Here is a 21,566-nt window from a genome sequence, read left to right as displayed (position 1 = left end):
AAACACTACCCTGCCTGAATCGGAAATTCTAGATTATTAATATCGTTCGTTATGATTTCGTGCAGATCGCCCAGTGAGCTATTATGGAACTCTTGCAGATTATATAATACTTAGAAGAAATTATTAAAAATTTGTATCAGTGTCATGATGCAGTAATACATTTCTTCTTTAATGCTTGAGAGATGAATTATGCTTACTAAGTTATGAATGCAGAGTAGACCTAATGACATTTCTCCTTTCACCTTAATTTCCCTTGTAATATATTGTCAATTAGCCATAAACGTTCTAATTTTTAAAGGCAATTCAGAAGCCTCTAATGGAATCCTGTGGCAAAGCAAAGGATCCTTTTATATACACAGTACAGATGTGTCAAAACCACTTATGGGTTTGTTTACCCACACGCCACAGCCAGCATACCAGGGTGTCTCATGCGAAAGTTACCATGTAAATCATACCGTTAAGAGTACTGCTGTCACTTGCATATGTCAGTAATGAAAAATAATCAACATAAGCACCTTTGAAAAGCAATTTTATATCATTAAAGATGTATGAATTTTGACAAAGCAAGAAGATTTGAAGCTTATTAAGAATATATTAGGTCTCTGCCGTGAGTGACGGGAGAGAAGCTATATGTCTCAGAAAGATAAATGGTTCACAGGCAGCTAGAGACACAGGCTTGGTCCAGCTGGTCCTGTAAACGTGGTGAGAAAAACAGCCTACTTCAAGATGGTCCTTGAGATGAAACAATGTCTTGGACCACTCCTGTTCCCTAATGGACTACATATGTGAAGCAGCTTGTCCATCTGGCTTGGAGCCAAAGGCTACTGGTGACTCCTAAAGGGCTTCAGATGCCCTTTTCCAAGTAGGATGAAAGTACATTTGTCTGATGATATTTCATTTCATTCTTTTCCTTGATGCCAATTTACTTATTAACTGCTAAACTTTGGTTACCATAGATCTCACAGCAGTAAATTTCCAAAATTCTTTAGTCACAGAGACCCCATTCTACCAAGTCTATTTAGCTGTACTCTTAACAAGAATGAGAACAGCATGTATTCCAAAGAACCCGTGCAGGGAGGTGTTAGCATCCCCCAGACTGATCTTTACAGTGCTGCGTGGTTCCTAGCGTCAGGACCACATTGACTAAAATTGAGCGCAGTGCATTTTTAGAAGATCCGAAGTACATCTCTGTCATGTGATGTGAGTCTGTGTCAGCTGCAGTTACTGGGTTTGCATGTGAATTCTGAAATTTTCCTTGTCCCATGTGACACTTCTGAAATGTCTGTCTGTTCTTTTTTTTCCTTTTTAATCTCCCAAGCTCACTATTTGGATAAGATAGTTAAAGGTACTGTATATCTACTCTTTGTTGACATATCTGCATAAATAACTATATAGCTGTGTATCAGATGGCGCTAGGTGTAACAGTAGACGTTTTCATGCCTATCTTTGCAAATTATAACTTGGGCTTACGTTGTGTGAGATGCCTCGGATTTAAATTATCGAGACTTAAATTGTCTGTGTCTCATTTTTATAATTTTGAGTTCTCGCAGATTTCATTCCAACGTAAAAAAAAAAGATAGTTTTCACTAAAACCGAAACTGAAGATCACAGTACATGCTGTTTTTTGGTTTCACTTTATTTTGCTTCAAAATCTTTGTTGTTTGCAACTCAGCTAATGAGCCTTAAATTATAAATTAAAGAATCATAAATACTCTTATCACAGAATAAGAGTTGCCACTCTAAAAATCATTCTGGCTAACATATGTTGAGAGGAGAGAACAATCTTATTTATCCTCAGATGGAAGCTTCTTTGGCTCTTTCTAAATATGTCAGTATATAATGTATAGACGATGCCATAATTTCTGTTTTGTTATTCTTATAAAACCTCGTGCATACCATTGCATCAGAAGTGATAACATTGCTCAGCAAAAAACAGCAGAGGCTCACGTCTTCAGTTACCATAGAAATAGGTGGAGCGATGCTGTACGCAGAGAAAACCCCTCCCTCTTTCTCCTCAGATGACCTATTTTCCTTCCCTTGTTTGTGTTTTCCATTAGAATATGAAAATATTCATGGCAATACCCAGGCTTTCCGATCCTGATTCCATGTGCAAGCAGTAGCTCCTGCTGCACATTGGCAGAGGGGCAATTAAATACTTCTCCTTCAGTAAAAACCACAAGAGAGCACACCGATAAGGAACACTTACCTTTAATGTATGAACAATCCATAGATGCAGACGGTAACTGTCTAAAGACAAAATAAGCCGCAAAATTAATCTCATCCTGGCCTGATGGTATCCTTAAGTATCGTGTTGTCAGATGGCAACCTTCTTCCTGTGGGCTGTAATTGGAAGAGCTTAAGAAACAGACCGTCTCTTTGAGATACTTCCTTCTCATGTTCCACACTGGAGACCCTATACATGAATAATTACTTGAATACCAACTAAACATCTTACAGCACATTGCTCCCCTTAAAGCTTAGATCCAAAACAAGTGGGGTGTTCTCATGATAAGGAGCTGTGTATCAACCCCCCAGTTGCTGGAGCAATTGTTTTATTATATGTATTTTACACCAGATCATTAACAGTTAGCCGAAGAGACTTGATTGCTAGCCAGGTCATTGCAGGAGTTTAGAGCATTTAACCCTTATTTCTGTCAGCGCCATGTCACACTCATAAGCAGGGACTGCAGAATCCACCTGGAGCATCATCTTTCATAAGCAGATCATGTTGGCTGCATGCCAGATGTCATCAGTAGGCAGTGACAAAATTTGATTTTGGTGGGGGGAAAAAATTATGTTAGACTGAGACAATTATCAATTTTGGATATATTTAAATTAATTATTTCCCAAATTTTCCCTTCTTGCCCATAAAAGCAGACAAGATAGGATATAAAGGTAACAGCATAAAAGCCTTAGGGAGATTGTCACAAAATATCACCCCTCGCTATCTGTCTTGAAGCACGCCACTACCGTGTTTTTGTTTAGTCTATCAATGTTTTATTGTGGTCCTTATGGTATTTCATTTTGTCCGTCCTAAGTAATCAAATATGCACAGCTATTACATTTAGTTGGAAACCCTGTTGGTCCTGTCCCATCCGTATGCAGCCTGAATCCTAATGTTTGTTAGAATAGACGCTAAAGCTGCTTCACTTTTCCTGGGCTTTGCTTATTCTGTGAAAAGGAATGTACTCTTGGCATAAAGTATAGTCATTAATACTGACCTATACTTTGTGCAATTATTTAATACACTGTAATTTCACATGAATATTCGGCAACTCTGAGGCCAGATAAAATTAATGTTCTCTTCTTAAACATTGTTCATAAATTCATATCCACACTCATGTTCTTGAATTTAGAAGAATTTTTTTAAAAAAAGCAACAAGGTGCTTTAAAAAGAAGCTTCTAGCAATGTTTGCAACGGATCAAAACTTGGAACAAGGGATTCTGAAATTCTTTTCCTGAGATGCTCTTCCAAACCAAATATTATATACCTTGTTGCTTTGTGAAAGGGGAAAAAAATGTCAAGTTAATTTTGTCTGGCCTGAAGCTACTTAGTGGGTCGTTGCATATATTTCTGTCCTACACAGGTAAGTGGTGTCTCAAGGGTCAGGCCAATCAAAGATGCCACTTGGATAAGAATTAGATTCCTTGAATAATGTTGCTGTTTTTATCCATGTGCAATTACAGTCTTTGTGCTGTTTATAAAGGCCTGTTCCCACTAAGTGTCCTGTATCTGTTTCCTTCAGACGCAAAGTCTTTCAATACTCAAATCACTGGTGTTTTGCTTCCTTGTCTTGACAGAGGGCTGCCCTGGCTTGTGCAACAGCAATGGGAGATGTACACTGGACCAAAACGGCTGGCATTGTGTTTGCCAGCCAGGGTGGAGAGGAGCAGGCTGTGACGTAGCCATGGAGACTCTCTGTACAGACAGCAAAGACAACGAAGGAGGTAAGGGACAGCTGAACCTGAAAACAGAGTGTGTGCCAAAGCCTGGGTCCGTAAGTTACAGTGACTGCGTAAGTATTTGTTGGAAAGAAAAAAACAGATCCCTGTAGATTAGATTGATTGAAAATGCATGTGTGCCGATGATGGGTTGATTGCACTCCCTGATCATCCTGAAACGAAAACCTGGGGATTGTCGTTCCAGAAGAGGCAAGGTTACCGAGCTACTGTATGATGTCCATTGTTTGCCGTTCCTTTTTCTGAATCCCGGGTGACTATCCTCCTCAACAATGGTATTCAGGGCATTGTGTGCTGGGAGTGCCCCAGAAGTATTTCAATAACTAAACAAGCCAGAAGATGCCAGGCATTTATTTTTCAAGCTCTTCTGTTGAAAACTATCAGTGGGGGACAAGAAAGAAGGAAGGAAAAAAAAAAAGACAGCAAGAGAGAACAGTCCCCTTGAAGCTGAATTCCACTGTCTTTTTATTCTTAACGTTACACCCCTATAAAAGGATTGTGATATTCCACCCAATTTAAGCCTTCGGCTAGGAATAATTATTCTCCCCTTTGAGCGCATCCCCTATGCTATTGTATTTTAATTTCAGAGAATAGAGAGTGGGAGTTGGTGATGGAATAGTTGCCCCTGACAGCTGCTTAATTTTGACAAACCATTAGGAGCGAATCTGGTGGCGGGTGGAGTTGATGTCTGAGTCTGAGATCACCTCCTCAGGTGAAGGCCTTAACTTGTTTCAGCCTCCTCAGCCCTCTAACCCTGCTCTTGTGGAAGATAGTCGTCCTGCACAGTGGTGCTGGCTAAAGAGCACAGATCTTACAGAGGCAGGCAGATCTCCCCTCCACTGTGTAGTAATGGCACGACGTTCAGGCCCATCTGTAACTCAGCTCTCTATTGAAGGTTTTAAGTGAAAAAAATGTATTCAGATTGTTCAGCATATTGCAGCCACTGACTCTCTGTTTTTCCCTCTTGTATTTCCTGGGTACTTATCCTGACTAGTCCTAGAAAGTTTAAAAAAAAAAAAAAAAAAACGGTAGAGTGGGGCCTAACTCCTCTCCTCCAGTGACTGAGCGAGCATCCCTCAGCACAGGGCATATTCTCTACCACAGGCAACTGGTTAACTTTCTTGGAGACTGACTCTCTTCCCGAGAGTTACTTTCCTTGGCTATCAAGACAAGCCAGTAACCCTACTTAAAAAGCCTTCTTCCTCTTCCCCCCTCCCCCCCTCCCCCCCTCTAATGGATTCCAGCAGTCGCTAACCCTCAGAGCTTTCCTAGCTAATAATACCTTGTCGCCAAACTCCTGGTGATCACGTGCCTACAGAAATGGCAGCATTAATCCTCTCTGAGGCATAGCCCAGATGGCAACCTAACTCCTTGCTTTCCCCAAAAGAGCTCCGATCCCATTGTCTCTGGTGCCAGGGGAGAAGAGTGACTCTTTCTCCTTGATTGTGTGTTCCAGGTTTTTGTAGTCCTCTAAAAGGAGATTACTTTGAGGAGGTCCTACTTGCTCTCAGAGGGATGCAAACTGCAGGCCAAGCCTGTAGAGACAAGGCAGAGTAATTTAGGGGCTAATCAACTCTTTGGTATTATTATCAGCCAAGGAGGTTTTTCCTTTTCCTCAAAAATTTATCAACTGTGAATTGGCCCCATTCCCCTTTGTTTATTCTTATTAGCATGAAACTCTGCTGTCTCTCAGCTTCTCTCTCTGAGGGGAAATCCAAGCTGATAAAACCACTCCTGTGAATTCTCTATTATCTCACAGAATTTGCATGGCTGTCCGTAACCTAATTTTGTTGTTCTTCAAAGGAATCTCAGGGCTGCCTTCATCATATCCTGGGGTGGTAACCTGGGTGCCCAGTAACCCAAGCTAGAGGGTTCTCTGATATAGGCACATGGTAGTGCCTTGGAGACAGTATCTGCCATACTAAAGATGATCAAGATACATGACCTATCTATTCAAGATAGGAGGATCCTATAACAGAAAGAACAATAGGGCAGGAGGCTTAAAATTAGGGAAGTACAGAAATTTAAGGACATCTGCACAGTGGGATGTTGTAAAGCCATTATCTAAGTTAGGTTTGATGTCAGAATATTGAATTAACCAGCACACTTCTAAGTAACTTGATTTGGCATATTAAGTAACTGAAGAGGAGGGGGAGAAGTTAATTGGCCCTAGCCAGAAATTAAACACAGAATGTGTGTGTGTGTGTGTGTGCGCGCGTGCCTGTGTATGTGTGCTCTTGTCTTGTTTGAACAGACAGGGAAAGTGGTTTACCATTCCCAGAAGTGACAAAGATAGATTAAAGTATGGTCAAAGTGATAGGTTTATATAAAAATGTCTTCTTAAAACACAACACAATGTATAATGAATATAGATAGATAGATAGATAGATAGATAGATAGATAAATAGATAGATAGATAGAGATAGAGAGATAGATAGAGATATAGATAGAGAGATAGATAGATAGATAGATAGAGAGATAGAGAGAGATAGAGAGAGATAGGCAGGCAGATAGAAAAATAGCTCGGTAGATCAGTAGATAGTTAGATTGGTAGGTAAGTAGATAAATGTATGTTTAGATAAACAAGTGCTTACAAGGAAATAGCTAGATGTCTTCTTCCTCCAGTGTTTTTCCTCTACTCCACGCTAGTTTTCCTTTTCCTACTCTGACCATCCCCATTGTCTGATTATAAAGAAGCTACTGGTCACTTGCCTTCCTGGGTCCTTCCTGTTGTCTTTCAGGAACAAGGGCAGTTGTCATAGTGGCTTCAGATTTCCAAACAATGAACAGGAGCTTCTGAAGGAGCAAGGAGGGCCCACTAGTAGAATAGACGGGGCAGAGTCCTTATTCGCTCTTAATACCTATGCACTCACAGGAAGTAAACCTGCGGCCAAGTCTTTTCAAGGTTCAAACAGTTGCCATGCGCACTGGGATGTTTTGTTTGTTTTACAATTCTATGGCTTTCTTAATATCTATAGTTGATGAATAGCACTTTTTAAATTATTTATTTTTATTTTATATCCATTGGTGTTTCATGTATGTGCTGAGCTGATATGGGAGTGTCTGATCCCCTGGACCTGGAGTTACAGACAGTTGTGAGCTATCATGTGGTTGCTGGGATTTGAACCCTGCTTCTCTGGTAGAGCAGCCAGTTCTCTTAACTGCTGAGCCATCTCTCCAGCCCTGATGAGTAACACTTTTAAGTAACTTTTGGAGTGAAAAACATACAAGAACTTTAGGAATAGATAGTGTCTGAGGGTGGGAAAGAAACACAGACAACCCACAGGACATTTCTACTTGTTGAGATAAAGTTCCTGCCTGTAAGGTCAAGGACTTGGATTTGTTCTTTAGAGCACAGGGGGTTTTTTTTGGTTTGGTTTGGTTTGGTTTGGTTTGGTTTTTTTAAAAGCCAAGTGTGGTACCATATAATACTCACTGTGTGGGAGGCAGACACAGGTAGTCCCTGGAGCTCACTGGGCAAACAACTTTATCTACACACACACACACACACACACACACATACACACACACACACAGGGAGAAACAGAAAGACAGACCGAGACAGAGGGAGACAGAGAGATAAGTAATAAATATATTTTTTATGTTTTTATTGGATATTTTATTTATATTTCAGATGTTATCCCCTTACCCCATTTCCCCCTGCCCAGGAACCCCCTATTCCACCCCCTCCTCCTGCTTCTATGAGGATGTGCACCTACCCACTCACCCACTCCCACCTCCCCACCCTTGAATTCCCTCACATTCGGCATCCAGCCTTCATGGGACCAAGTATCTCCTCTCCCACCTATGCCCAACAAGGCCATCCTCCCCTACATATACAGCTGGAGCCATGGGCCCCTCCCTATGTGCTCTCAGGCTGGTGGTTTAGACCCTAGGAGCTCTGGTTGGTTGGTGTTGTTGCTCTCCTCATGGGGCCACAAATCCTTTCAGCTCCTTCAGTCTTCTCTCTAACTCCTTCATTGGGAACCCCTTGATCAGTTCAATGGTTAGCTGTGAGCATCTGCCTCTGAATATGTCAGACTCTGGCAGACCTCTAAAGAGACAGCCATATCAGGCTCCTGTCATCATGCACTTCCTGACATCAGCATCTGCCTTTGGCATCTACCTTTGGTGACTGTAGATAAAAATTTTAGAAACAAATTAGAATGTCCATACTTGAAAGAAAAAAATGAAAGGCTGGGGAAACAGAACAAGGCCAGTATAAAAGGTAATCTGGGAAAAGCTCGGAGCCTGAGTTTAATAATTTGACTGAAGATGTACTGATTAAATCTGACAGAAAAATATATCAAGGATGATGTAAAGTGATTTAAAATGTTATATATATATATATATATATATATATATATATATATATATATAAAATATAACAGGGTAGAAACCTGGAGGCGAGACCAGAGGTTGGCCACTGTGGCCACGGGCTGATATTTGTAAATAAACTCTGACTGAAACTCTGTGGTTGTATTCATCCACTTAGCTATTGTCAAAGCTCCTTTGCAGGGACTGCTTCACAGTTACATGGCTCACAAAACCTAAAATACCCACTATTTGGCAATCTATAAAAATAAACTTAACTAACCACTCTTAAAGACCAGCGAATGCCTCAGGGAAGACGAAGAGTGCCTTTAAAATATGGACAGAGTATAACTAAAGCAATAATGTTAAGAGGCGAAAGGAGGAAAGCATAAATTACATATCTGCTTTACATCAGAGTGCCACTTACGACGCCACCTGATGTGAAGAAAAGCCCTTCACTAATAATGAAGGTTTCTATTCAGCAAGCTTTGACATTTTCTGATCTTTCGGTTTTTTCATGATTAATGCTGTTAAAAATGGCGCCCATTCCAGGCTAAATGTAAGCCACCGTACAGCATTCTTGCGACCATCATGGAATCCCAGCAATTTTGAGAAGCTATTCCACAGAGACAATTTTGCAACGCTGTACATTTGAGCAAGTGCATAATCAACTTAGTTGCACCAGATAGGCCTCTCTGCTGTGAGTGCAGGCAGAGAATGAAAAATGTCTTCTCAACTTACAGGAAGCCAGATTCATAACCATCCGTCACTTGCTTGGGCAAGTTACTGATAAACTCTGCACAAAAAAAAAATAACAAACAGTGTGTCCCTGCATCTCGCCTGTTGAAAATGAGATTCTCCCTCTGATGGATGTTAGCGGAAAGGCCTGTAAAAATGCATTTCCAACTGATTAGTTCAGAAGGTGTCAATCTCGTGCAGTTTTATGACCTGCAGACTACATGCCAGATGTACATTTGCTTTTTATAAACTAACAAAGATGAATGGCTAAATCTGAACGCTCCTCTTTGGCAGCTGGACCATATATTGCCTAAGGGAGGGCATTGTGGGAATATTGGGATGGGAGCAGTTAACTCTTAATTTACCAGATTAATGGAGATTAAATATAATATTTGAAGGTACTTTCCCTGTGGAGGAGTGTTTATGGGGGGAGGTATTTTAGGAATACACAAGAGTAATGTTTAATTACACTCTCAAGCATAGAGATTCTCTCGAAAGCTACTCACTAAGAGTACCTAAGTGAAATAGATCATAGAACATATACTGAAGAATCCCCATAGAAACTCTACATATGATCATAAATCACCACTTAATGCTAAAGTTGGTTTTAAGGAGTTGTTTCAGTTTGTTTTTGAAGCCAAAAATGATATAGAAGCCATAGGGCCATCGTCTACTGCTTGAGAGAACTAGGTCTTGAAATCTCTGCTTCTATTCCAAGAGAGGGAGAGAAAAAGAAATCTTATCACATTATTATTATAATATATCCTCATGAAGAATAAGGCCTCAGCATGGCCTCATCTGTCTTCCATTAGAAATATCAAGAAATATTTATACATTTTTCATCTTTATGGCTTTTTCAGTAGGAAAGAAATATTTTGATAAATTTACATGAAATTTCAAAGCTCAGTTTCATTTGATTATCTTAACACATGGTTTTAGATTTTTGTCAAAGAAATAAGCGTGCTACTTCAAATAGTCAACAACCCATGACCTTCATAATATGCCATATCTACATAAAAATGGCACCTATAAAGAAAAATATGTACTATCTCTCATCAGAAATTCAGACCCATTCATTTCTATGGGTATAGAAATTATCGTAATCATTTAAAATGCTTACATAAGAAGAGACCAGCATCATAAATATATGTCAGGTGCCCTCTATTGAACTCACTTCCCCCAACTTCAAAGGACATGACAGAGAATTTTAGTTTCTGTGGATGAGCTCAGCTTCTTCCAGTTTCAAGGGATTGCAAAAAAAAAAAAAAAAAAAAAAAAAAAAAAAAAAAAAAAAAAAATCCAACCCAAATAGACTTTAAAGTAAAAAGGAATGCCTTAGCTTCTAGAAGGCCACGGCAGCTTATTAAAAGACCCCAAGGAGGCCACTGTGTTTATGACCTGCTGGGTTTTGCTCAAGCCTTTAACTCTTGCTTATTCTGGGATGGACCAGTTGCCAGATAGGTCCTATGGTGGCAGAAAGACAGCTGCAGCCGTCCTTACTCCACAACCTTACGTTTCATCCCAGAGAACGTCAGGGACAGAGGCTCTGTTCATGTGGTCCCTGAAGTCATCCTGACACTTTTAGTCCCTGAAATTTTGGCACCACAATGAAAGGAGTATGTGTGCATATGTGAATGGTCTGAGAGCTGGAGAAGTTAAATATCGAAATGAAAAATCAAGGAAGGGCAGGAGCGAACGAAGTAAACAGAAGGCCTGCTCCATTCCGGTTCAAGCAGACACGGAGACTAAGGGTCCTACTCTGCGGCTCATGTTTCTTACCTCCCCTGTGTTGCTGTTCACCTCCTCCTGGACTGGAAATTTAATGTTTCTTTTGTTAAGAGAATTTAGTATATTTTTACTTGTTTTGAAGGGCATGCATGTGCTACAGCAGGCACATGGAGGTCAGAGGACAGCTTTCGGGGGTCAGTTCTCTTCTTCCACCATGTGGGTCTTGGGGATCAAACTCAGGTCGGACAGATACCCCAGTAGTGGCACGTTTACCCACTGAGCAACCCTGCCAGCTTGTCAGCATTGTTGCCTCCTTCTGTCTTCATTTGCTGTCAAATAAGGATAGGGCAAACTAAGTATGGTGCAAAGCAAATAAATTATTAGGATACTTTTTAAACACTGAAAGTAGGGTTTTTTTTGTTTTGTTTTGTTTTTGTTTTTTTAAGACATCATCTAAATATTCTTCATCTGGGTTTTCCGTGAGATTACCTGTTCCTTACACGTAACGTAGCTTCAAACTCTCTGGTCAGTTACCCAAGAATGTTTGATGTCTTCACACTATTTTTTATTAATCTATTCTAAGAGATGCAATTACCAAGCGGGTCCAGATTTACATATTTAACTGGTGAACAGACAATGGGCTTAAAGAGCAGGGTCATGGCAGTGACTGACGGCCACTCACATATCACATGGTTGGTGATGTGCCTCACACAGAATATATTCAGGCCTCCCTCACTTTGTGCTGGAGATGCATTCTGAGACCTGCATCACTGGACCATTTGATCACTGCGCAGACTTCCGAATGTCTTAGAGAAACCTAGACATATAAGGCAGTCACTTACTGTGGTCACTTGATATTATAAAAAGAGACAGTGATCCCTGAGACCTGAGGAGCTTCCGGTGTCGTAACAGGGCACGTCATTTAAAATAGCCTTTTCATGACATCAGACGAAATATACTCTAAAGTGGTGGCGAATGATATCATGAAACAAATAGTAAACCAGCAACATAATCATTTATTATCACTATTAAATATTATGTACTTGATGACATATCCCTTGCAGCCCAGTATTCTATGACTGGCAGGGCACTGGGCAAGCAGGCAGCAGCGCTAGGTCTTTTGAGTCCACTGACTTACATGCAGCTTCTTGTTAACAGAAATGTGTCAGGTGGCACATGACTGTGAGCCACCAAGTGTTCCTTTGTAATATTCTTAGCAAAGACATCAGTGACTGCATCCATGCTCTTTTACGTCATGAATATCGTCTAGGTCCATGCTTCATAGTTGATATTTTTTATAACCTCCATCATGACTAATTCACATTTGCCATGTTTTTTTTTTTTTTTTTTAAATAATACCGCATTTTAGGGGTAGCAAAGAGAAAGATCAATTTGAGAAATGCCTTACTCCCTGCTGGAATGTAATTTACGCTCCTTAGGAGAACTATTTCTACGGGAGATGGCTGGCTAAACTCACCCACTTCGTGTTAGCAAGTTTGTGATAGCCCCTTCCCATCTCTGTCATTGCAGTCCTTTCCCTAATTTTAGAGCTTCATTGTACACGGGTCCCTGTCTGTTTTCTCTATGTGCCTAGTATGGGAACTCCTGGGGCATTTCTCTAAAACATAGACAGCTTCAGTAATTGTGTTTACAACCAGTCCTGATTTCTCCCGACTAATAAGGTGTTCTAATCAGTAATGCATATTCCTCACCGGGAATAAAAGTCACATGATTACTTTCAGCCCTTCCTCCCAATCTAGCTCTTCACTTTCGGTAAAAGCAGATGTGTCTGTAGGTCATCAAGATTCCAAAAGGGTGCCTTGTAGAGCTAGCCCATCAGATACACAGTGGCAAATTAACTGACACGAAACCAACCCGCCAGTAGACGCAAAGTCAGCCGCGTGCCGCACAAGGAGCAGATCCAGCTAACCGGCTCACGGGTTTGCTGCTCTCTCTGCAGATGGACTCATTGACTGCATGGATCCTGATTGCTGCCTCCAGAGCTCCTGCCAAAACCAGCCCTACTGCCGTGGCTTGCCTGATCCTCAGGATATCATTAGCCAAAGCCTTCAGACACCATCTCAGCAAGCTGCCAAGTCCTTCTATGACCGAATCAGTTTCCTGATTGGATCGGATAGCACCCACGTGCTCCCTGGAGAAAGTCCGTTCAATAAGAGGTTAATGCTTGCTTTCCTTATATAGACTCGTAAGGGTCTTGAGAACAGTTCTGTACGCTTTCTGTGAAATGCTGATGGGTGTGTATTTGAGAAAACTGCTTATAGTTTCTTTCTTTCTTTTTTTTTTTTTTTTTTTTTTTTTTTTTGCAAAATTCTTCATCAAACTTCCCATTTCAAGCATGTTTGAGACTGTTCACATACTTTGTCAGTTTCAATACCTGAGACTTAACAGGACATCCCGTTAAGGAGTCAATAAATCTTCATTTAACCAGTTGATTTTTTTTTTTTTTTTTTTTTTTTTTTTTTAGCACAGTTGGAAACATTTCAGAAGGCACGATGAAAAAAACCCCAAAAGGCAAAACAGAAGTGCACTTTTTTTTTTTTTTTTTTTTTAGCTGAGTTCACTAAATAATATAAATTACGAATTAATGTAATGGAGCTGCTAACGGCACGGCAGTGAGGCTGCATAAGCTGTCTGACTGGTGTTTTTCAGAGCAGTAATGACCTGAAAATCAACCAGAAACTGAAAGCAGGTGTCTCGCGTCTCGCTGAGCAAAGGAAGATGATTTACGCAGAACTCCTGGGTCTGCAGTCATTGAACAACATTAATGCACTGGGACCTAGCAGCAGATTAGAAGCTGTTGCGCACATGTTTCTTATTGCCCCCTTAAATCTTCTACTTCGTGGTCCCAGCAGATTTACAGATTGCCCCAGAATTCACTAGAAAGGATACTTTTCTTCAAGAAGCCATATGTATGATATATGAAAAAAAAGCATCATTTATAATTTTTAAAATTACTAATCTTGATAATGCTCCAAAATAAATAGATTGCAGCAAATTAAAACTCGGGGTGAACACCAGGCATTTAGAGAAATAAATTACACTGAATTTAAAGGAAGATAGTCTTGGGGCTGTTTCAGATCTGCTCTTTTGTGAATAGCACTTGATTGTTTATGATAGTGATACTTTTTACCTTTGGCCTGAATTATCTATCAATCATGATAATGTTGGCCAGAGAAGACAGAGATTCATTCAAGTTCTTGTACTTTTCCCACAGCCTTGCGTCCGTCATCAGAGGCCAAGTACTAACTGCTGACGGAACCCCACTTATTGGCGTCAATGTGTCGTTTTTACATTACTCAGAGTACGGATACACCATCACCCGCCAGGACGGAATGTGAGTCGGCTGCATCCCGCTGTCTCTGTGGAAAGGACTTTCAGCATGAGGCTGGGCATCCACCCATCACCCGTCATATTGTATTGTCTTTTTTAATAGAAAGGCAACACCTCTCAGGCTCTAAAAACCCAGGAGGCAGAGATTACGAGTCATTTATTCATACGCCATAAAAGTTCATCCCGTTTTCTGAGGCATGATGTGATACTGTGGTTCTGTCAGAGTATGTTTTTTGTCCTTGAAGAATTGTGTTGAAATATTTATTGGAGGTGTTTCTTACCATCTGTAACTAAGTTCAGGTGCTTCCAAAGAACAGATAGAAAGTTAGGGAAATGCAAATAGAGAGCTCGGTGACTAGAGAAAAGGATGTTTGGGTGCTTGCTTCGGAATTCCATTTAGGCAGAGATTGGAAACTTTCATATGAAAATTAGGAGGAAAGATTCTGAGGTGAGCATTAGTCTTTGTACAGTGACAGGTCACTAAGTTAGTCATTTGATGGTGACAGCTCACTAACTTAGTCATTGTACACTGACAGCTCACTGACTTAGTCATCACTAACTTAGTCACTGGCAACTAAGTCATTATATGATGCCAACTCACTAACTTAGTCATTGTACACTGACAACTCTCTGACTTAGTCACTGGATGGTGACAGTTCACTGACTTAGTCACTGCATGGTGACAGCCCACTAACTTAGTCATTGTACACTGACAACTCTCTGACTTAGTCACTGGATGGTGACAGTTCACTGACTTAGTCACTGCATGGTGACAGCCCACTAACTTAGTCATTGGCAACTAAGTTAGTCATTGTATGATGCCAACTCACTAACTTAGTCATTGGATGGTGACAGCTCACTAACTTAGTCATTGGAAACTAAGTTAGTCATTGTATGATGCCAACTCACTAACTTAGTCATTGTAAAGTAACAACTCAAAGTTAGTCATTGTACACTGACAGCTCACTAACTTAGTCATGGGATGGTGACAGCTCACTAACTTAGTCATACTGAGTGCATCTTTCTGTTCTTAGGTTTGACTTGGTGGCAAATGGTGGCGCTTCTCTCACTCTGGTATTTGAACGTTCCCCGTTCCTCACTCAATACCATACTGTGTGGATTCCCTGGAATGTCTTTTATGTGATGGATACCCTTGTCATGAAGAAAGAAGAGAACGACATCCCCAGCTGTGACCTCAGTGGGTTTGTGAGGCCAAGTCCCATCATCGTGTCCTCACCATTATCCACCTTCTTTAGGTCTTCCCCAGAGGACAGCCCCATCATCCCCGAGACGCAGGTAAGCTGTTATGGCAGGCAGCATCTGCACATGAAGCACTTCCAGTCATGGGTTGCAAAGAATACTCTTTTAACACTTTCAGAATTCTAGTGCCATCTTACCTCTGCAATGTGTGATATGTGTCCTAGAGTAGAAAAAAAAGGTCCTAGAAAAGGTGACTTGACAAGAAACATTAACTTTCTAAAGGTATTATCTAAAAAACTTAGCTATCATGTTTAAAGTCTAATAATTTTTCTCTTAATGCCCTAGTCTCCACAGGAATAAAATAACCTAGCTTTTAAAGAAACAGTCATGTTAAATATTCAATTTATCTATTGAAATACCTATAGATTGTTTCCTTACCCTGTGATTAGAAGCGACTTTCAGATTTTAAAGGTAGGACACTAGGTACGACATTGATGGATGTTATTCTGAAATGCAAAGTAAAACTAGGTAGTTCCAAGCCAGGCCAGTGGTCCAGGCTTGTAACTCCAGCTGTTCCGGGGGCCGAGATAGGAGCATCACAAGTTCAAGGCTTTCCTAGGCTACAGAATTAAGCAAAGCCACCTCCGGACAAAGTAGTGAGACCTTGTTTCAAAATAAAAAGTAGATGGGGCCAGAGAGATGCCTCAGCTGTTCAGTTTCCAGCAGCCATGTCAGACAGATTCCAATAGTAAAGGGGGCTGGGAACATTGCTCATTGGTAAAGAACTTGCCTAGCATATGTGATTCTTAGGTTCAAACCTCAGTACTACATCAATAATAACAATGATAATAACAACCACAACAATAACAATAGCAAAATCTTTAAAGTGCAAGCACACACAAGAGCTTTGTCACATTCATTCATCAAACATGCTTGAAATGCTCGTTCTATGGCAGTCGTTGTAAATGGGGACCAGTCGTAAACCAGCCAGACAGAGTACCTGCTCTCGGCAAGCTTAGCAACCAAAAAGAGAGTAGAAATTGAACCCTTAATATGTATGCCTCAAGTTAAAATAAGGCTTATTGGGAATTCCAAAGCAGGGTATAGCAGGTCGAAGTGGGAATCCTATATTGTGATAGTCGGAAGCGATATCTCTGCCAGGACGGCACTTGTCAGTGGAAACGTTGAGGGTGAGTCCAGGAGGCGGTTGAAATTAAGGATAGGAATCTTGGGGGTCTGGCTCACAGATGCACTTGTAACATGAATGTGATGAGGAAGGGCAGACAGAGATGTAGAGGGTATAAAAAGGCTTTCCTGGCAAACACTGTGTGGAAATGACATTAGGGAGATTTTAACGTCCCACTCAGCTTTGAGCTGACGCTCAGAAGCGTCACCGTGACCTTGTTCGATTGGATACTTCCTTCTCCGGGTCCACCTTGTAACCCGTAACTTCCTAGTTCTAAAACAGCCTTATGCAGAAGCAGTATCTGTCGAGAGGTTTACAGATTTCTAGGGAAATCTACCCACAATGATGTGTTTCAAGTAGGCAACAAGTCCATGAATGAATGAAGCCTTGTTGCAAGTCATTCACACAGCAGGTGTGATGTGCAGAGCACCCGAGGATTAAAAGACGACCAGGACACTAACCCTGTCGCTAGAGATGCAGTAACTATCTGAATGAACAGTGAGAAGTCCAAGACAGTGGGCAATCCCTGAGTAACCCAGAAGCAGCGTTGCTGAGGGGCCTGTCTCCACAGAGTGATGACACAGGAGAGAGACGAGGGCAGAGGCCGTGTAGAGAAATAAGTCACAGCAGCGTAGTAGCCAACGAGATGGATAGAAGTTGGTGGGGTGGCTCAGTGAGCAAAGCTGATGACCTGCGTTTCCCCAGCACACACGTGGTAGAAGGAAAGAACCAACTCCCTCAGACTGGCCCCCAACCAACGTTCACAACCCACCCGTCCTCCCCATATATGAGATAAATGAGAAAAACAAATCATCATCCTTACGACAGGACAAGAATATAAATGAGGGAGGAAAGAGACAGAAGAAAAATCCCATCCAGAAGGAACTTTGAACTCCTTAGGCAGTGTGGAAGCAAGAGTCTGGCTAACCCAAGTCACAAGATAACTGACAAGAGACAGAAATAATGAACAGACTCCTGTTGGCTTTGTTTGCATGTCTACGTGGCCAGAGCTCAGGTAGCAGGTGCACTTAGCTATGTATGAAAAGGGACAGAAAGAGCAGCAAGAAAACAATAGACAGGCTCAGAGCATCAGACGGCCGCACAAAGCGTCCAAGGGCAGCACATAGCTTCTGAGTGTTTAAATCATCCAGAGTGCAACTCACAAATTACACAGCTGGCACAAGTGGGCTTGCGGATGCATCTTCCCGTTTTGGCAGGATTTATATTTCCTAGGTAATAAAATATAACATGGTAAGGTTCAATTACATAGGAAAAAATGCACGCTCTAATGAACTAAATTACAGATATTTGTTCCGTGGAAGTAGGTTAATGATGACAAAGACAATAATCGGTTATTAAAATTAAGAATAACATGATATTTTGAAATGGAGTAGCAAGTTCTAGCAGGTCACAGGAAGTGGTTATTAATCAATTCCCTTGCAAGGAGAAAGACTATCAAATGTATGGGAAATTATTTTGAAAGGAAATTAAGAGGAAATATATGTTGTATTTTCTGGGCCACTCAGGATGCACAGAAGTCAGGTTTTTTTTTTTTTTTTTTTTTTTTTTTTTTTCAAACAAATGCATTGACATTTCATCCTATATCACAATAGTGCGTTCCCTTTAGGTTGTCTTCTCTCCTGTCCCCTTATAAAAGATCCAGCAGCATTAGATTTTCTGGTTTTCTTAGATGTAGGGGAGCTTTAAGAAATTTCTGAGTGGGTGGGGTAGAAGGATAAAAAGTTGGAAACTAGAAAGGTTTGATGTGTTCACAAACGGTCTTCCTCAAGACGCCTCAAGGACTGAATTCAATCAGCAGAATTAGTGCAGACCTCGGCTGTGTTAACCGACACGTCAGAGTTGTGCCTTTGTGGTCTGTTACCTCACGCCACTTCCTCTTCGTGTCAGCTGCCTTACACACCCGAGTGGGAGTTGCTTTAGTCGGTCCCTTTGTGCCAACTTCCAGCTGTGTGTTTCGTTATACAGTCTGATAGCCATGTCCACAATACCTGGAGTTTTTACTTCAGAAATTCAAATGGGGAGATGGCAAATCCATGTACACCATTCCTCAATGCACTGCATAAGAGGCATGGGGACCACGGAGCCTCTATTTCAAGATTTTTATCTCAGGAAAGGCAGTCATTTGGTGACTTAATGATTAGTGTATACAGTGTTATGTACTAATGTTTCAGAATGCCATCTGGTTTGCCGTAGAGGAAGTGGTTGGTTTCAGACACAGGTTACTGTGTTTGAATTCCATATTAATATCTTAGTTAGGTTTTACTGTTGTGAACAGACACTGTGACTAAGGCAACTCTCATAAGGACAACATTCAGTTGGGGCTGGCTTACGGGTTCAGAGGTTCAGTCCATTATCATCAAGGTGGGAACATGGCAGCATCCAGGCAGGCATGGTGCAGGAGGAGCTGAGAGTTCTACATCTTCATGTGAAGGCTGCTAGCAGAATACTGACTTACAGGCAGCTAGGGGTGAGGGTCTTAACCCAATGCCCACAGTGACACACCTACTCCAACAGGGCCACACCTACTCCAACGAGGCCACGCCCACTCCAACAGAGCCACACCTTCTATTAGTACCACTCCCTGGGCCTAGCATATACAAACCATCACGTGTGGGTACTCTATTTACATCATCTCTGCCTCTTCTTCTCCCCTTCCCACTCCTCCCATATCCCAACTCCTAAAATTCATGATGTCTTTTTTATTGTTACATATATCTATACATGCACGTATATCAATAAGCTATGTGAGCCTCTGTGGCGCTGCTCCTGTGTGTATGTGGTCGTGACTAACTGCTTGGAATTGGATAACTAATGGTGGTGAGGACTCCTCCCTAGAAAGACTGATTCTCCCTGTCTCAGCAGCCATCAGTTACCCAAGGCTCTTCACCTAAAGTTCAGACCTTGTGTGCTTTACCCCGTCCACATGTGTATGTCAGTTGGTAGTGTCGTTTTTAAGGTCTTATTTAAGCAACTATATTGTTGGGATTTCGTGGGTGCGGTTTCCCTGATGGATATAGTAAACATGTCCTGTTCCTCTGGCTCTTCCGTTCTTCCCACCCCACCCTCTGTGATGCTCCCCAAGCTTCATGTGGATTATTTCGCATTGGGTGTACCATGGTCAGTTTCCTATGAATTTTGGCCAGCTGTGGATTTTTGTCATGGTATTCATCTGCTGAAGAAAGAAGCCTTTTTAGTAATGAGATAGTATAAGTTCTTAGCAAAGGTAGCCTTGCACATTACAGCACACATGATAAACCTAGAAAGATCTATTATTAGTTATGAAAGTAATAAGAACATTAGTAGAAAAAGTCTCTTTAGAAAACCCTTTTAACATTTTTTAATATACTATGCAAACGTATTTCAAAATGGTTAGATTACTATTTGGGTATAAGGTATCTTTCAACCCCATAAATTTGTTACCATCCATTGAGCTATTCACATAGACAGCTAAACATAGGGTTAAAAAATACATGTAACATATAATTAAGGGAGCCTTACATGGGTAAAAGTAGCTTCTTACAGTCGGAAATCAGAAGTACATTTTATCTTACATGTGCATTTTAGTTACTCTCTGGGAAAAATAATACACACGGCTTTAAAACATTAGCTCATTTTACCATGTTATTAAAACTCAATGGTTTTAATGTAGATCGATATGTAATTAGAAGGGTGTGCTCCTGTTACATTACCTCTCAACGTGTATCTGGAATCAACTACAATTTAACCCAGATGCGTCTGCACTCCTTGCTGTCATTCCTGTCTTTCTAACTGTGACCTAGGTAGGCTAATGAGGCCACAGGCTCAATCAGGTTTAGCCTCTAAGGGACCAGCTAATGATACATCTCTGTTCTGAGGTGACCATCGTACAAATGTCAGCTCTCTTCTCTAAGTGACCAGAATAGAAGATGCATTAGTCAGAATCTACTGTAACTGCAGAATCAACAAGTCGGGGTACCAATAGCTGTATGAAGGATGTGATTAACTCTGAATAAATGACAAGAGGAGGAGAGCTTCGGGCTGGTAGTGGAGTTATTAGATAAGATAGCAGCAGCTCAGAGGGTCTTCGTGAATAGCGAGCCTGCTGTGTCTTATTTCCCGTTCTCTGCTGGGTTCCGCTCACTGTATCTCCTCCAGTTGGGCATCCACGATCCCAGGTAAGAGTTTGTGCCTCTCTCAAATGTAGGTCCTGCATGAAGAAACCACAATTCCAGGAACGGATTTGAAACTTTCCTACCTGAGTTCCAGAGCGGCAGGTTACAAGTCAGTTCTGAAGATCACCATGACCCAGGCCGTCATACCGTTCAACCTCATGAAGGTCCATCTCATGGTCGCCGTGGTTGGGAGACTCTTCCAGAAGTGGTTTCCCGCCTCACCAAACTTGGCCTACACGTTCATCTGGGATAAGACAGATGCTTATAACCAGAAAGTCTACGGCCTCTCAGAGGCAGTGGGTGAGTTTCGTGGATATCCCCTCTGCAATGAAAAAAAAAAAAAAAAAAAATAGGGTCAAGGTCAGAATTATCAAGAAACTAACAGGAACCTATGGCAAGAATCGAGATAAACGGTGGCTGCAAGTTCATCTAGGGAAGTGACAGTCCGGTTGTTTTTGATCCACCGTGGGGAAAGGAATGTATCGCATAGGAGGAAAGGAAAGACTGTTTCCATGGACTGGTCTTACGAATCTCAGGTTACTTTCTCCTGGTGTCTGTTTTCACGTTTCTTTCTTTCCTTTCCTGTGGCATCCTTTTCTGTTTGTTTTTCTCCTTCCTTTATGACCTGACCTCTCTAGATTTTATCATCATCTTAGTGTTTTCGGTATGTGACAGTGAGAGGGTTTCAATTGCAGCGATGTTTACCAGGTCAAACAAAATTGGGGTCCAAGAATTATTTCAGCTCTGCTCAGAGGGCCAGCGGGAGGACGATCTGGAAACACCAAGTAACTCATTTCGCTGAATGACTGGACATCAGAGCTTGACATGTCAAGTGTAGCTTCAAGCTCAGGCCAGGACAGCAACAACTAAAGGAAACCATGGGCTTTATAGCTTCAACTTTACTTGAAAATAGCTGT

The 21,566-nt window shown here is 41.3% G+C and overlaps 1 protein-coding gene across 13 annotated transcripts in view; it reads left to right on the top strand.

Annotated features, from left to right (window-relative positions):
- Positions 1–21,566, top strand: part of Tenm3 (teneurin transmembrane protein 3) — a 604,001-nt gene that overhangs the window by 519,048 nt on the left and 63,387 nt on the right. For 7 of the 13 annotated variants that reach the window (XM_076914145.1, XM_076914140.1, XM_076914141.1 and 4 more), the window contains 7 exons: positions 1,319–1,345; positions 2,875–2,895; positions 3,802–3,948; positions 12,701–12,917; positions 13,976–14,095; positions 15,126–15,387; positions 20,682–20,949. In XM_076914145.1, the coding sequence (XP_076770260.1) occupies positions 1,319–1,345; positions 2,875–2,895; positions 3,802–3,948; positions 12,701–12,917; positions 13,976–14,095; positions 15,126–15,387; positions 20,682–20,949 (1,062 nt within the window). The remainder of the gene's footprint in view (positions 1–1,318; positions 1,346–2,874; positions 2,896–3,801; positions 3,949–12,700; positions 12,918–13,975; positions 14,096–15,125; positions 15,388–20,681; positions 20,950–21,566) is intronic. The other 6 variants (XM_076914147.1, XM_076914146.1, XM_076914144.1 and 3 more) reach the window with 3 other exon arrangements.

Source organism: Arvicanthis niloticus, chromosome 16, assembly GCF_011762505.2.
Source record: "Arvicanthis niloticus isolate mArvNil1 chromosome 16, mArvNil1.pat.X, whole genome shotgun sequence".
Lineage (NCBI taxonomy): Eukaryota > Metazoa > Chordata > Mammalia > Rodentia > Muridae > Arvicanthis > Arvicanthis niloticus.
This window is presented reverse-complemented; position numbering and strand designations above follow the sequence as displayed.